Source organism: Scyliorhinus canicula, chromosome 24 (genome assembly GCF_902713615.1).
Source record: "Scyliorhinus canicula chromosome 24, sScyCan1.1, whole genome shotgun sequence".
Taxonomy (NCBI): domain Eukaryota; kingdom Metazoa; phylum Chordata; class Chondrichthyes; order Carcharhiniformes; family Scyliorhinidae; genus Scyliorhinus; species Scyliorhinus canicula.
In genome coordinates this window covers 4,536,929-4,554,319 of record NC_052169.1, presented here as the reverse complement: position 1 = coordinate 4,554,319, position 17,391 = coordinate 4,536,929, and the positions used below count along the sequence as shown (strand labels likewise).

General features: G+C 45.4%; 1 protein-coding gene across 5 annotated transcripts in view; it reads right to left on the bottom strand.

Annotated features, from left to right (window-relative positions):
* Positions 1–1,265: 1,265 nt before the first annotated feature.
* The window catches only part of ppip5k1a (diphosphoinositol pentakisphosphate kinase 1a), a 149,821-nt gene continuing 133,695 nt past the window's right edge, over positions 1,266–17,391 (bottom strand). For all 5 annotated transcript variants that reach the window (XM_038784073.1, XM_038784074.1, XM_038784075.1 and 2 more), the window contains 3 exons: positions 9,954–10,091; positions 8,651–8,779; positions 1,266–1,988 (listed from right to left, as the gene is read on the bottom strand). In XM_038784073.1, the coding sequence (XP_038640001.1) occupies positions 1,660–1,988; positions 8,651–8,779; positions 9,954–10,091 (596 nt within the window). In that variant the 3' untranslated portion in view covers positions 1,266–1,659. The remainder of the gene's footprint in view (positions 1,989–8,650; positions 8,780–9,953; positions 10,092–17,391) is intronic.

Here is a 17,391-nt window from a genome sequence, read left to right as displayed (position 1 = left end):
ACTTATCACTGCGAGCCTCACTGGCAAAACCAACATTCGTTGTTGCTCATCCCGGATTGCCCTTGGGAAAAAAAAGTGGCGGTTATCAGGGATAAGTGAAGTGTGATGTTATGGATTAACTGTTAAAATTTACTGAAACCAATTCTCATGAGTGCTAAGTTAACTTTGGATTTTCTAAAAGTTTTATTATTTAGCTGGGGCACATGGTGTGTTTTGCTGTATTATTTAGCTGGGGCACATGGCGTGTTTTGCTGTATTATTTAGCTGGGGCACATGGCGTGTTTTGCTGTATTATTTAGCTGGGGCACATGGCGTGTTTTGCTGTATTATTTAGCTGGGGCACATGGTGTGTTTTGCTGTATTATTTAGCTGGGGCACATGGCGTGTTTTGCTGTATTATTCCCCAACCCAATTTCTCTCCTCCTCTTGCAGAGGTTGTTTTTTTTTTAAATTTTAGAGTCTTTTTTTTCCAATTTAGCATTGCCAATCCACCTACCCTGCACATCATTTTGGGCTGTGAGGGTGAGACCCACGCAGACACGGGGAGAACGTGCAAACTCCACACGGACAGTGACCCAAAGCTGGGATCGAACCCGGGTCCTCGGCGCCGTTAGGCAGCAGTGCTAACCACTGTGCCACCCTCTTCTTGCCTCGTGTTGAGAGTTCCATATGTCCCGAAACCCTAAAGTATCTCATCCAAGCAGTCATCGTGTCCAGTGAACCCAGGCAGCATATTAACAAGTTATTCAGTCTCTAGGGGATTGACACTCAACAAGCAATGATCCCTCTAAGCTATGCACGGAAGCCCAGTAATCATAAGGTGCCATGCAGGCTGCTCACAAGCTGTCCTTTTAAGATACTCCATGTGCACAACTGTGCAAAAGAAATGTAAAGGTTCAGGCATTGATCTAATCAGCAAGGTACAGTGATCAGGAACAGGAACCGTTGGTGGAATCTTCCCCTTCACCAACCCACGGACATCAAGGCCAATGGTAGCGCCTCAACTATTCTCTGGTTGAAATTGGCTAACTTTGCAGAGAGCGAGACCGAGCCTCAAATCTCCCTTGTTGGGACTGCACACAGGACATCCCAGCTTCCCCACAAGCCAAGCTCGGTCTTTGTGTTTTACCAGAATGGCAACTCAGCTAGCCACCGAAGATGCACGCTCCCTGTTGGCCCTGCTTCACGAGGCTCTACAACACTCAGTTATATTTATGGAAAGAAATTGGGTGAAAGGAAAACAGATTGGAGTCTAACATCCCCCAGAAGATTAAATTGTTCCTTATTTACAAAATACCATCATTAAATAATCTTTTAGTTTACAAACTGCATGGATGAAGAAACAGCTGGCTTTCTGTACATGGTTATAGGAGTAAGACTGACACGTACCAGATACAAATACATCACCCATCACAAAGGAGATACAGACACCTAATCTGTAGGTCAGAGGTACAAGGTGACATCAAAACACCACAGTCCAAACCTGGAGTGTCTAACTCCTATGTATTGCAGTGCGGTATTCATTCAGTGTATTGACACCAGAGCCATCTGACTGGAGTTATAAAATGTCCAGCCACAGTCCCTATTCAATAACAGAAGTCTAACAGTGGACATCACGTTTGTGGCACAGTACCGTGGAGCGATCCACCATCTTCGACGCTAGGTTTCCACCAGCCCGTCCACCACCAGCTTCCCTTGCCCGGCCACACTTCCAGAGAGCTGCAGGTCGCTGTGATTCTGGTACGGCTGTTGGCCTTGAACGACCTGCTGCCCCTGGCTGGTTTGAAGAGCTGGTGTCAGCTGTGGGTCCTTTTGATTGCAGCCAGGATGTTGGCCCGGGGCGGCTGGGTGGCTGGATTGCTGCTGCTCTTCGCTGCTCTGAGACGTGAGTGATGACTTCTCGCTGAAACTAAACCTGGGCGATTTGTCGGAGGTGTTGGGGGACGACGGGCCAGCACTCGACACTGTGCTTGACGGACCGCTGCTATCTGTATTTAAAAGATAGACAAATCAAAAAGAAATTCGTTAAGCAATGGAAATTCTCAGGAATGAATGAATAATGCTCCACATTATTTCCTACTTGTAATGACCGGCGCGGAGCACACGGGGCCGGTTTGATTGTTTTACCTGTGTGGCTAGAAGAGGTGGAGCTTCCCTGCTAACCCGCTATCCCCCGGGGTTATTACCATGTGTATACAAGGTCAGCCAGATAGGAGCCGACCGACAGAGAGAGGATCCGGTGAAGTCTAGCCGGGACCCTTTGTAAATAGTACGTATTATAAATAAACTTCTTCTTTGTGTTACTCATCCGACTCCCTTTGCCTTTATCCTGAAGGATTAAGAGTATATTGTCATAATATCCACTCATGTATATCATGAGATGTAGACTGGCAGTGATTGACACACAGGATAACCAATGAACACACACGACACAGAACAGCCAATCACCAGACAGGACACCACCACTATAAAGCCCACAGGGCATCAAGGCTCTCTCTCTCACACACAGGACACGGCTAGGGAGATAGTCGCAGTGCACAGGCCAATGAACATCATCACCATGTGATAGAGAGCTAGTCTGGTCAAGCCAGTAGGAGGTTATCAGTTAGGTTAATAGAGTGTCAACCCACAGCAATCAACAGGTTCAATAAAACCGTGTTGGACCATCTCCTGTGTCGGAAGCCTGTTTCTCGTTTTACTGCATCCAGTTGCAGTAGATGTTAGACCAACACAGATAACACATCACAGTTTAAGCGTGTTGCTTTCTTTGCAATGTAGTCAACGCAAAGCCAACACCATATTAGAAACTTCACTTTCTCCAAATTCAACCTCTCTTATTTCTCAGTTTTATTTTCCTATAATTTCGCTGGTGCTAAGGGATGCTGCACTTTTGAAGGTTCAAAACTTAGAACAGACATTAAACTGAGCCCCCAGCTGCCAATTCCAGTGGTCAGGTGAGTGTTAAAGATACTTCCCTCCAACCACTGGAGACAGATTACATGAACATTCAACTCATTTCTGACTCTGGACTTTCCGTGCGTACATACAAGACACTGACTGCACTTCGAAACGAATTCATTGTCATGGGGCACAGATTTAATTTCCGTATGCAAAGTTTGGAGTTAAAAGTAGTTTAGGTCAGGGCAGCACGGTGGCGCAGTGGTTAGCACTGTTGAATACGGCGCCGAGGTCCCGGGTTCGATCCCGGCTCTGGGTCACTGTCCATGCGGAGTTTGCACATTCTCCCCGTGTCTGCGTGGGTTTCACCCCCACAACCCAAAGATGTGCAGGGTAGGTGGATTGGCCACGCTAAATTGCCCCTTAATTGGAAAAAATGAATTGGGTATTCTAAATTTTTTTTTTTAAAGTAGTTTAGGTCAAGAAAGGCAGTCCGATCTAAAAGGTGTCGTGTTCCATCGCTAAGCTGTACTGAGCTGATTGAGGCTGACCTGGAACAGAACGTGAAGGACTTTAAAATCACAAACATACGCCCGGAAAGACATGCACAGAAACTCTATTTATTCACATACAACAGCATTTGGAAAGAGATTCCTACATCAGCCATGATTAAATGGCGGAGCAGACCCGATGGGCCAAATGGCCTAATTTTGCTCCTATATCTTATGGTCTTATGGAAAATACGCAAACGTTTGATTGTCAATAAGTGAACAATCTTTATTTCAATCTCAATTTTCAATGCCAGTGGATGGGACGGTGGCACAGTGATTAGCACTGCTACATACAGCAGAGGATCCAGGTTCAATCCCGGCCCCGGGTCACTATCCGTGTGGAGTTTGGCCACACTAAATTTCCCTTTAATTAGAAAAAAATAATTGGGCACTCTAGATTTTAAAAAAAATTCAAAGACAATTTATTTTTCATATTGGGAAACATTCAAAAACAGACAAAAAGCTTATAATAGGCTAATTGAAGATGATCAAGATCAGAAAAAATCAGAATAAACAATATACCCATGCTGGTTTAGCACACTGGGCTAAATCGCTGGGTTTGAAAGCAGATCAAGGCAAACCAGCAGCGCGGTTCGATTCCCGTACCGGCCTCCCCAAACAGGCGCCGGAATGTGGCGACTAGGGGCTTTTCACAGTAACTTCATTGAAGCCTACTCCTGACAATAAGCGATTTTCATTTTCACTTAATGTATCAGTGGAAAGTTTGGGCAGCACGGTAGCATTGTGGATAGCACAATGGCTTCACAGCTCCAAGGTCCCAGGTTCAATTCCGGCTTGGGTCACTGTCTGTGCGGAGTCTGCACATCCTCCCCGTGTGTGCGTGGGTTTCCTCCGGGTGCTCCGGTTTCCTTCCACAGTCCAAAGATGTGCAGGTTAGGTGGATTGGCCGTGATAAATTGCCCTTAGTGTCCAAAATTGCCCTTAGTGTTGGGTGGGGTTACTGGGTTATGGGGATAGGGTGGAGGTGTTAACCTTGGGTAGGGTGCTCTTTCCAGGAGCCGGTGCAGACTCGATGGGCCGAATGGCCTCCTTCTGCATTGTAAATTCTATGAATTCTATGAAATAAATTACGATCTGATGGTGTTATTTTGGGCGGCACGGCGGTGCAGTGGTTAGCACTGCTGCCTACAGCGCTGAGCACCCGGGCTGGATCCCGGTCACTGCACATTCTCCCCGTGTCTGCGTGGGTCTCACCCCCACAGCCCAAAGATGTGCAGGGTAGGTGGATTGGCCAGGCTAAATTGCCCCTTAATTGGAAAAAATAATTGGGTACACTGAATTTTAAAAAAATGATGGTGCTATTTCCATTGTGCACACCTAATGAGCTTAGCTACAGTATAATAATAATAATCTTTATTAGTGTCACAGGTAGGTTTACATTAAAACTGCAATGAAGTTCCTGTGAAAATCCCCTAGTCACCACATTCTGGCGCCTGTTCGGGTACACAGAGGGAGAATTCAGAATGTCCAATTCACCTAACAGCACGTCTTTCAGGACTTGTGGGAGGAAACCGGAGCACCCGGAGGAAACCCACGCAGACACGGGGAGAACGGGCAGACTCCGCACAGACAGTGACCCAAGCCGAGAATTGAACCTGGGACCCTGGCGCTGTGAAGCAACAATCCTATGCTGCCCGCTTTTGTGAGGAGGAATCTTTAAAAAGGACAGTAATATCTTAATGTTCACTACCACAGAGATAGTATACGTGTTAGTTGTGCATGGAATTGGGGCTCTATAAGTCTACAGCAAATACCAGGAATTGCTGCTTCGCTGTAAGGATAATTAATTCCCTCAATCCCCCTGCATGGGTTCAACTAGCTTAAGTACAAATCAGTAATGGAACCCAGCTCCTTTTGGGTCAGTCTGCCTTAACCTCAGTTGCAAACTACTAGCAGTAACCAGGTCAAAGAAAATCCAAAGCAAAAGTAATTCATCATCAGCTTAAGTCACAGGGAATTAGGTGCTGGCAGATGTGCGACTGTACAACAAAGCAGATGATTGAGGGAACAGAAACCCACCCTCCACCATGTCATCGCTTTCCCCCCCCCCTCAGACTGAAGGGCTTGGGCAGTGCAGAATATTCCATGGTACTGAGGGAAGGTGCGCCTGAGCATCTAAACAAAGGGATGGGTGGGGCAAACAGTTGACAACACCAGCAACCTGCATTTATGTAGCACCTTTAACACACAGTAAAATATCAAGGAGTATTATCTCCGAGTCACATAAAATGATCTGGGACAGGTGAGAAATGGTTTTAAGGAATGTCACAAAGAGAGAGAGAGAGAGAGAGAGAGAGAGAATCATAGAATTTACAGTGCAGAAGGAGGCCATTCGGCCCATCGAGTCCGCACCGGCTCCTGGAAAGAGCACCCTACCCAAGGTCAACACCTCCACCTAACCCCCATAACCCAGTAACCCCACCCAACACTAAGGGCAATTTTGGACACTAAGGGCAATTTATCATGGCCAATCCACCTAACCTGCATAGCTTTGGACTGTGGGAGGAAACCGGAGCACCCGGAGTAAACCCACGCACACACGGGGAGGATGTGCAGACTCCGCACAGACAGTGACCCAAGCCGGAATCGAACCTGGGACCCTGGAGATGTGAAGCAATTGTGCTATCCACAATGCTACCGTGCTGCCCAAAAGAATTAAACCACATCAGTCAGTAGAGTCAACACAATTTTGGACCTTTTTTCCCCCAATTAAGGGGCAATTTAGCTTGTCCAATCTACCTAACCTACACATCTTTAGGTTGTGGGGGTGAATCCCACGCAGACACCGGGAGAATGTGCAAACTCCATAAGGACAGTGACCCAGAGCCGGGATTCGAACCCGGGTCCTCAGCGCCGCAGTTCCAGTCCTATCCACTGCGCCACATGGCACCTACTAAATCGACAAGGATGAGAGAGAGGTACAAGAAATGGAGAGATTTAGGGAGGAAATTCCAGAATGTTGGGCACTAGGCAGCTGAAGGTACGGGTTGCAATAGTAACACGGTTAAAATCAGGAATGTACAGGGCAACACGGTGGCCTAGTGGTTAGCACAACCGCCTCACGGCGCCGAGGTCCCAGGTTCGATCCTGGCTCTGGGTCACTGTCCGTGTGGAGTTTGCACATTCTCCCCATGTCTGCGTGGGTTTCACCCCCACAACCCAAAAATGTGCAGAGTAGGTGGATTGGCCACACTAAATTGCCTCTTAATTGGAAAAAATATTTGGGTAATCTAAATTTTAAAAAAAAATCAGGAATGTACAAGAGCTGCAATTTGAGGAGCATTTGGGCTAGTTTTTAAAAATTCTTTAATGGGGTGTCGGCATCAGTAGCTGGGCCAGCATTTGTTGCCCATCCCTAACTTCCCGTGAACTGGAAGGCTTACTAGGCCATTTCAGAGGGCTTTTAAGAGTCAACCACATTGTTGTGGGTCTGGAGTTTCATGTAGGTCAGACCGGCAGATTTCCTTCCCTAAAAGATGCTAGTTAACCAGATGGGTCTTTATGGCAATTGGCAATGGTTTCATAGTCATCATCAGACTCTTTAAAATTCAGTGTGTCCAATTATATTTTTCCAATTAAGGGGCAATTTAGCGTGGCCAATCCACCTGCCCTGCACATCTTTGGGTTTTGGGGATGAGACCCACGCAGACACGGGGAGAATGTACAAACTCCACACGGACAGTACCCCGGGGTCGGGATCGAACCTGAGACCTTGGTGCCATTAGGCAGCAGTGCTAACCACTGCGCCACCGTACTGCCCCTCGTTAGACTTTTAATTTCAGATTTTTATTGAATTCAATTTCAACATCTGCCCTGGTTGCATTTGAACCCTGGGTGCCCAGAGCATTTAAGGCTGGAGGAGGTTACAGAAAGTGAGGGGGGGGGAACAAGGCCATGGAGGGAACTGAATACATGGTAGAGTATTTTAATCTCAGCGGGAAAGGTCACAGAGTGGCTGGGCGTAATCTTCTGCTTTCCCTGGCTGCTAGCTTGAAGGTGGGAAGGGCATGTACTTCGGCAGGATGGTGGCATACCAGAATCCTTGCTGCTTTCCAAACCAATCTTTGCTTTCACCAAGTTTCTGGTTGCCTCTTTTAACACTTTCGGCAGGACTGGAAGATCGCGCTGTCAGGAAGGGCCGGAAAGTTGCGGCCTATGGGTATTGGCTCTTTGCCTGTTTCTCCGTTAAAAACTGGAGACCGTCTCAACATTTTAAAAATCTTTTAAGAACTCTTCCTGTTTATTTATTTTGTTCCCATTTCTTCTATGTTGTTTTATTATTTTGGTCCGTGGACCCATAATCGGGATGTGGCTTTAAGCAGAAGGCTCCAGGTTTAAACAGCCTGCTTGTCAGGACACGGTGTTCCCAGGTTTTGTTTTTGGAGAGAAGAAGCCAGACTCCAAATCACGGAGTGGATCCTAGGAACGAACCAGGCTTGGTGAGAGTCGGATCATTGGTTAACTGGCAACTGGTGGATTGGCCAGAGGTAGTGTTCTGCCTGACAGCAGTCAGTGATTGGTTCCTGCCTGATGCTCTCAGAGTGCTGGGCAGGAGCCTTTTGACCTTAGAAGTGAACGGATCGCGCTCTATCTCTCTCTTTCATGTTTACTGAAGTGAAAGATCTGCTTTATTGTTCTGAAGGCAGCGAGTGCCCGGCACATCCTTTGCTGTGAACCAGAACGGATGTGGAGTCTGTAGAGATAGTGGTCAACCTTGCCAGAGAAAACCATCTCATGTCTAGAAGGAAGAAGTATTAAAACAAAAACTGAACTTCAGAAAGACACTAACTAGAAGTCATCCCAGTGCATCAAAGATCCTTATCCTTTTACTTATTCTTAACATTTTCTTTCCCTTTCCTCCACCCTTTCCCTTCTGTGTTGTTTGTCTGTGTGTCTGTCTGTCTGTGTGTGTGTTCCATTTAGGGAATGGGCGAGTTAGGAAGGGGGGTGTTGGGAAAGGGGTATTAGATAGTCAGTTTCCTCCGGTTTCCTCCCACAAGTCCGGAAAGACATGCTTGTTAAGTGAATTGGACATTCTGAATTCTCCCTCTGTGTACCCGAACAGGCGGCGGAATGTGACTGGGGGATTTTCACAGTAACTTCATTGCAGTGTTAATGTAAGCCTACTTGTGACACCAATAAAGATTATTATTATATATTTTAAAACAAAGGTTACTTACACCATGGGGGTTTTTCCGAGTGAGGACGTGACGAGAGGGAGGCAACTGCGGAGGGCAGAACTTGTTGAGGGATAAACTCGTCCACTGTAGGCTGGCTATTTCCCATGGTCTCAAACATTGCAGAAAGTTCTGTCATGTAATACAATAATAATTATACAAACCGCAAATAGACTCAAAATAGAGGTCATTGCTACCGATTACTACACTTCAAAGAAATTTAAATGCCTATTAAGTGCTTTGGGAGGTCCTGGTGTTGGGAATAGTGTTGTACAAATGGCATTTTTGGATCGTAACATGACCCGGCAATCACTTGGGACTCAACTGCCCGGTGAGTGTGCTTGTACTAGGTATGCTGTTCAGTGCGTCTTTGGCTCACTGTTCAAGATCTGTCTATAGTAGGGCGGCACGGTGGTGCAGTGGGTTAGCACTGCTGCCACACGGCGCTGAGGACCCAGGTTCGATCCCGGCTCTGGATCACTGTCCGTGTGGAGTTGGCACATTCTCCCCGTATCTGTGTGTTTCACCCCCAGGACCCAAAGATGTGCAGGGTAGGTGGATTGGCCACCTAAAATGCCCCTTAATTGCAAAAAAAAAACATAACTGGCTACACTAAATTTTTAAAAAATAAGATCAGCCTATTGTGGGATGTCATGGGAGTGCTGGATTCAGTTCTGTCCTCTCTCCTTCACTGACAGCAAGCAAGGCAATATTATTGAGAGGGATTTCAGCATTCATGGAGCCAGTGAAAGTACTTTTTGAAGTGTAGCCACTGTTGTAATGTAAGAGACGTGGCAGCCAATCTGTGCATCACAAACTCCAACAAACAGCACGATAACGATAAGCAGTTTCAGTGATGTTGATTGAGGGATAAACCTTCGCCAGGAGACCAGGGGGGAGAGCTCCCTTGCTCTTCTCAGAAATAGTGCATTGCATTTTGAAATCCATCAAAGAGGACAGATAGAGCCTCAGTTCCTCCAGAAAACAGCACCTTTGACAATGCATCACTGGAGTGTCAACTTCAGTACTCAAGTTTCTGGAACGAGGTTTGAACCCAGAGCCTTTTCATTCAGAGGCGGGTACCAAATGTGCCTCAGGCCAGCCTGAGAAGCAGTGTGATATTTTTCACTTTCCACATACCAGCCATGTCTGTGGAAAATTGATTTTGTTTGTGCTGAGCTTTGGGGCTGAGGCGTATGGTGTGACATGTTGAACAGCGCTGGGACGTCACAGGCTCAGCTCATGCTTTAACAGATAATACATCCAAGGGAGGGACCTCAGCCTTGGCTATAAGTGCAACTTTTACCTCTTGATGCGCCGTCGTGAGATTTTCCACAAATTTCAGAAATGGATGAAAGGAATTCATTCACTTGCTTCAGAGAGAGAGAATTATGGAGTGTTTCGAGAGGATAGATCGAAGGAACCATCGAGCATCCTTCAAAACCTAAATAAAATCGAGAAACAAAAATACCCGCGATTAATTAATTTCACAGGATCTTAATAAACCCTAAATATAAAGGCACTGAAACGGCTCACATCACAACCAGCATTCTCCCAGGGAGAACGGATTTTGTTTTGTTATGAAAAGCAGTTGATGAGCCAAACCAAAACGTGACAGGCAAACGCAACAGCACTGGACACGTAAAGCGAGAATCTGAATACGTATTGCAGGTATCAGAACTCTGCAGGGCGAAGGGTATTTCTGGTAAGTAGCAGCCTGAATATCTTGGGAGAAGCAAAATCCCTAAACTGAAGACGTTAGCGGTGAAAGGATGGATGGCCCAAGTCCCCATTTTTCTCTGCATTAGTTAAAACCACAGCCCTGACAAAGCAGAAGGGACTTTTAGAGGCCCACAGTTACCAACATAGTCAGCTGGGCTCTCCCTCTGTACTACATGTGCTAGCTTGGTTAATACATTTATTAAAGTAGTGGAAAGGGGGTGTCTTCAGACACATGTTAGTGTCCTGAGATGTACTTTTACAAACTTATGTGCAAGTTGTACATTATTACCTTGGAGCAAGAATCCCAATGTTGAACATGTAGCCATGACAGTGTCTGTACACATGGTAAATCGCACCATATCTTACCCCGGCAATGGGTAATAGATCACCCGTTTGCCAGAATAATGGATAGGAACATGGTTAAATCTGGCTGCAATATATATAGAACATCGTACAGGTCGGTCAACTTTTGATTATAGTACAGACAATGCACAGTGCTCTCTGAGGAAGGGGCTAAGCCTGCAATTTAAAAAAATTATTATTTCACAGGACATGGGTATCACTGGCTGAGTCAGCATTTTTATTGTCCGTTCTAAAGTGCCCCTTGAGAAGGTGGTATTGAGCCGCTTTCTGGAACTGCTGCAGTTCATGTGGTGCAGATAGTCCCACGGTTAGGGACAGTGTTCCAGGATTTTCAGCCAGGGAAAGAACGGCGATATAGATCCAAGTTCAATGTTAACGTAATATTTTCTCAGTAAGAAGTCTTACAACACCAGGTTAAAGTCCAACATGTTTGTTTCAAACACTAGCTTTTGGAGCACTGCTCCTTCCTCAGGAAGGAGCAGTGCTCCAAAAGCTAGTGTTTAAAACAAACATGTTGGACTTTAACCTGGTGTTGTAAGACTTCTTACTGTGCTCATCCCAGTCCAACGCCGGCATTTCCACATCATATTTTCTCCTCCTTTGTCTTATACACCTGCCCTCTTTCTTTAAGAGATCAGGTTTGCAGTATTCATTCGCTTACTCTGTGTACCTGATAATATTGATCCCATTTGGGCAACGCAAGATGATACCATAGTGTAGGTTCAAATGTGAATATATTTACAGCTAGGAATGATGGGAGTTTATTGTATATCTCACGTGGAGCTTTACTATAAACAGATTTTAGGTCACCCACAAAGAAAGTCATCCCTTTCCTCGATTTTAATCTATTAATTAGTCCTGAGTTTAACACCTTGGGGTAGCGAGTGCAGCTGAGAAATATATGCCTATAAAGGGACACGGCTCATAACGCACATACTACACTAATAACATTCAGACTATCAAGGCATTGTGCTCAGCAATATTTTAAAAACATAGCTTTGTTAGAGACTGTGTTTCTGACACATCAGATGCCGAGCGCTAGGGCAGATTCATTAATATTTCTGAAGGGTTCTGTTGCTTTGAGGAGGTCACCCGCAGGAGTAAGAGCTGGAGAAGATTGAGAATATATTGGAGAACCCATACAATATTGATGATTTTAAAAACTGTTTTATGTTGACAAACAAAACCACAACTTTTTTTCTTTCACTTTCTCTCTGGTCTAGGCGCCAACATATGTGAATCTGACACTTAATACAATGCCTACACCCCTACGGCCACCCAGGCAGTGCAGCAGCTAACTCAGCACAATCTCCTAATTCAACCTGGGGCTTCTTCCTGGGCCTCATAGCTCAGTGCCACACTGGGGATTGAACCCCTTTAAACATCAAGGGAGGGCAGCACGGTTGCGCAGTGGTTAGCATTGCTGCCTCGTGGCGTCGAGATCCCAGGTTCGATCCCGGCTCTGGGTTCCTGTCTGCGTGAAGTTTGCACATTTTCCCAGTGTTTGAGTGGGTTTCGCCCCCACAACCCAAAGATGTGCAGGGTAGGTGGATTGGCCACGCTAAATTGCCCCTTCACTGGGTACTCTAAATTTAAAAAAAAACATCAAGGGGGTACAAGTCAGGGACTGGAATGCAAACAGTATTTAAGGTGCCCAATGGACTAGAGTTATGCATTAAAAACTATAACAATAATAATAATCTTTATTATTGTCACAAGTAGGCTTACATTAACTCTGCAATGAAGTTACTGTGAAAATCCCCTAGTCGCCACACTCCGGCGCCTATTCGGGTACACGGAGGGAGAATTCAGAATGTCCAATTCACCTAACAGCACGTCTTTCGGGACTTGTGGGAGGAAACCGGAGCACCCGGAGGAAACCCACGCAGACACGGGGAGAACGTGCGGACTCCGCACAGACAGTGACCCAAGCCGGGAATCAAACCTGGGACCCTGGCTTTGCGGAGCAACAGTGCTAACCGCTGTGCTACCGTACCGTCCATCGTGAGTGCCTCTTAATAGGTATGGTAGCACGATGAAGATGGACCAATAAACCAGAGGCTTGGATTAATGATCTGGACACAGGAGTTTAAATCTCACCATAGCAGCTGGGGAATTTAAATGTAATTTAATAAACCTGGCCCCTCAAATTTAATTAAATAAAGCTAATATCCATAACGGTGACCTGATTAAAACATATCTGTTTCACCGATGCCCTTTAAAAACATCACTAAATTCCAAATCCAGTAAGCCCATCACCAATGGAGGGCATTTACTGCTATTGCCATGAGTATTGTACTCTCGCACATTAGAAAGGAGACCAGTTAGAAGGAACTGCATGGAAAGAAAAATATTCTTTAGCAATAAGAAAGCTTTGATCAATCGGCAAATTCTTTGGAAAGGGGAGTACGAATTAGAGAGAATGATCTTCTCTGGGATCAAGAGGGAAATTGGTCGCGTAAACCTTTGGGAGGAAAGAAAGATGGATTTAGAACATTGACTGATTAGTGATTTGAAATCAACAAACCAGAAGAGAATGAAATGTTATTCAACTGAACAGCTGGAAGCAGGAATGCCTCATTACAGGGTTAGTGAGGATGAAAATCCTTCAGAACTGTGTGTAATTAAAACGTTTGGAATCTTTTGACATTTAAGGCAGAGCTAAAGGTTTACAAGTTAAATCAAAGCAAATTATTATTAGCTGGTGGGGGCCAAGACTACAAACAGCATGGCTCATCTCATTCAACTCTCAGCTCTTAAAAGACTCGAAATTTACAAACTATCATATCATTCGCAACCTTGGGGTGTTCCTACCAGTGAAGTATTTTTGATGCAGCCAATTGCAAAGGCCAAAAGCAGCAACGCGATTGCGACCAGGCAGTCTATCCTAGTAATTTAAGGTTGAGGAAATACATATTGACTCGGACACTAGGGAGAACTTGCTCCCTCTTCTTCGAATAGTGCTGTGGAATGTCGTTTTATGCCCGCCTGAGGGAGCAGTTTGGTTTGACCTCTCATCTGACAGGGCATCTTAAGACAGCACAGTACAGAGTCTCTGTCTGAATTGTGGTGCTCAAGTCTCAGGAGTGGAAGTCAAGTTCATGCCCTTCATACTCCGAATGCTCCCAACAACAACAGAAACTTAGCTCATTGTTCTTTTTAAAAAAATGTAGAGTACCCAAGATTTTTTTTCCAATTAAGGGGCAATTTAGCGTGGCCAATCCACCTACCCTGCACATTTTCACAGTAACTTCATTGAAGCCTACTCGTGACAATAAGCAATTTTCATTTCATTTCATCTTTGGGTTGTGGGGGTGAGGCCCACGCAGACCTGAGGAGAATGTGCAAACTCCACACGGACAGTGACCTGGGGCCGGGATTGAACCCGGGTCCTCAGCACCTGGGGAACAGTGCTAACCACTGTGCTGCCCTAGCTCATTGTTCAAGGCCAACATTTTCTCAGGCAAATGGGGAGTGGGCAGGAAAGTGGAGCTGAGCAGTGGAGTCACGGGGCTGGATTATCTGGTCTCCGAGCCGTGTTTTTCTTCGCGCACCCATTGAAGCCACCCCATGCCGCCCGGAAATCCGCTGCTGGGGATGCTCTGCCAGTGGGAAAAGTGAATCCCGATGACTGGAGAATTCCGGTCATTGAAGAGCGCAGCAGGCTCAAGATGCCATTTTGTCTACTCATGTTACTGCTCCTGTATCATGCTCTTATCCTAGAATATGAATTGGGGACACATCAGAATGTTTATGGGCACTAGGTACCTATACTTGAGGACAACCAATGCAAATGTTCAACCCTTGTGGTGAGTGTTCAAAATTGAAAAAGTTAGGAGGTAAACAAGTCAAGAAGCAGTAATCAAGTGATACTAAACTTTGGCTAAAAATGTTGTGGGCTGGAGGCAGTGTGGAATTTCACAATTCGGAGAGTAGGTGTGACGGTGTGGTCGGATCACGACTTCAAATTGGAAGCAAAGAAGAATTATGTATTGCAGGTTCTGAGTGTCCTCAACTTTGGCTTCTCAATAAAACTATATAGCCACGAACAGAGAAGTGATATATATATTTCTCAGCTACCATAAAAGAGGATCAGACAGTTCTTTTAATAATATGTCTGAAATTGATTTGAGAGCGTCTGGCTGGTTTGTGATTAGAGGTCACATGTTACCGTTGAGGTGAATTTTATTAGCTCTGGGTTCTGAGCATGGCTTCATTTAACTTACGCCAGGGAAGACGTTAACAGGAGCGGTGGAATAACTGGGATTGTTTATAGGGAAAACAACAGATGGTGGGAACTGCGTTATAATAATAACGAGCAATCCATCTAATAGATGGTTTTGAGCGGCACAGTTCGTTAGGGATGCAATGGGCCACAGAGGATAGGCAAGGTTTCCACGAGCAATTCCTAACAAAGATCTGCTAATCACTGTTTTGGTAACTGTTAGAGACAAAACATTTAACCACAAACAGGAAAGGGAAACTCACTCTTTTTAGCAATTGATTCAAGTATGGCATTAGAAAACAAGTCAGCGGCGAATCAAATGTCTGCTGACTTGTCTGTTTAATGGCATATTATCGTGGGCAAATAGAAGAATAATGTATATATATATATTTTTTTTAATTAAAGTCTCTTGGGTCTCAACCCCACAACCCAAAAGATGTGCAGGATAGGTGGATTGGCCACACTAAACTGCCCCTTAATTGGAAAAAGATAATTGGGTACTCTAAATTTATATATATTTTTTTAAAGTCTGAGCTGTACTCAATGGGAAGGTCCTTGATTTATTCTCTGGATGTTCTTGGCTTACAGTCATGGGGTCGGGATGTTACATTTGACCTCAGACATTTGACCACAGCACCATTTTATAGTGAAACAAAAAAACAACAACCATGGTCCCTGGTCTTGACCACAATTGAATCACCCCTGCTTTAAAGACTGCGTGTGATCACTGAAATGGGCAGGATTTCAGTTTTGCTGGTTTACCCCCATAATCGAACAATGCACTAATCCAGTAACTAGACCCACATGAGGCATGGACCATTGAAGAAGATACTCCTCCTCCCCACCCCTCCCCCCGGAGCCCAGGCACCCCCTCCCCCCTCCCCCCCGTTTCAGAACCTTCTATTGTAGGTTAAAGAATAAAAATAGAAACACGAAAGATTCTCTTTCTTCGGTCAAAAAAAAAATCAATGGAATAATCATTCTCACTTACACTAAGGTCTACAGGGCATGTTGAGAAAGGCAGACCACGTACCTCTCGGAGGAATGCTTCCTGAATTAATCTTCTTCACATATCATGGACAAGGGCCAGGCTTTGTTAAAAACACAAAAAGGGCAACTGTACAATATGTATTCTCCACCATGTGATTGCCCAAGCTCTCATTAATAGCACAGTCACCCTAGATAGTTTCAACTCCAAAACAAAAGGGAATGTAAGGAAGGCTTTCACCATTTGACTTTGCCAAACAAATTTACTACTTTAGACTATTTTTCAGCCGAACTAATTCAAGTTGAAGAAACATATGGAGGTGTAGTGGGAGATCAATTGTTGTTACCAGGGTTCCAATGGCACTTATATACTGTAGGGTCACACGTTATGCATCCAACAATGACAGCAAACTGTCAAAAGGCGCTTCACAGGAATGTAATCAAACGATATTTGACACTGAATCACATAAGGAGATAAAAGTTGGGTCAAAGAAGTAAGTTTAAGGAGGACAGTAAAGGAGAGAGGCAAGAGTGTGTGCGGTCACTGAAATGGGCAGGATTTCTGTTTCGCTGGGTTACTCCCATAATCGAACAATGCACTAATCCACAGTGACTAGACCCACATGAGGCATGGAGACATATATGGAGGGAATTTCAGAGCGTAGGCCTGGGCAGCTGAAGGTACAGCCACCAATTGTGAAGCAATTAGAATTGTGGGTGTACAAGAGGGTAGAATCGGAAACCTGGACACAGTACTGTCAGCTGCATAGCATTAGGATGAAGCACAGAGAGATACAGGTAGCTGATGGTGCTAGCTGAAGGGGTAATTGGAGATGATCAGTTTTGGTTAGGCTTACAATCTAATAGGGCGGCACGGTGGCGCAGTGGTTAGCACTGCTGCCTACAGCGCCGAGGACCCGGGTTCGATCCTGGCCCCAGGTCACTGTCCATGTGGAGTTTGCACATTCTCCCAGTATCTGCGTGGGTACACCTCCACAACTCAAAGATGTGCAGGATAGGTGGATTGGCCACGCTAAATTACCCCTTCATTGGAAAAAATAATTGGGTATTCTAAATTTAAGAAAAAAGGTTCCCAACCTATTAGATAGGATCGGTCTTTCCTTGGTCCTCTTCGCAGAGTTTGAGCAGGGCTGCACATCAAAGCAAAAATCGGAATATCTCAATATGCATCACACATTGAATTACTTCTAAAGGACACCGACTCTGATGTGGGATAATGCTGCTCCATCCTTTGGGTTATCCACCATTGGGTTATGGGGCAAGACCCACGCAGACATGGGGAGAATGTGCAAACTGCACACGGAGAGTGACCTGGGGCCGGGATTGAACCCGGGTCCTCAGCACGTGGGGCGGCAGTGCTAACCACTGCGCCACCATGCTGCCCTTTTTAGCCATGTTGATCGTGAGAAAAGTGTTAGCCAGGGCT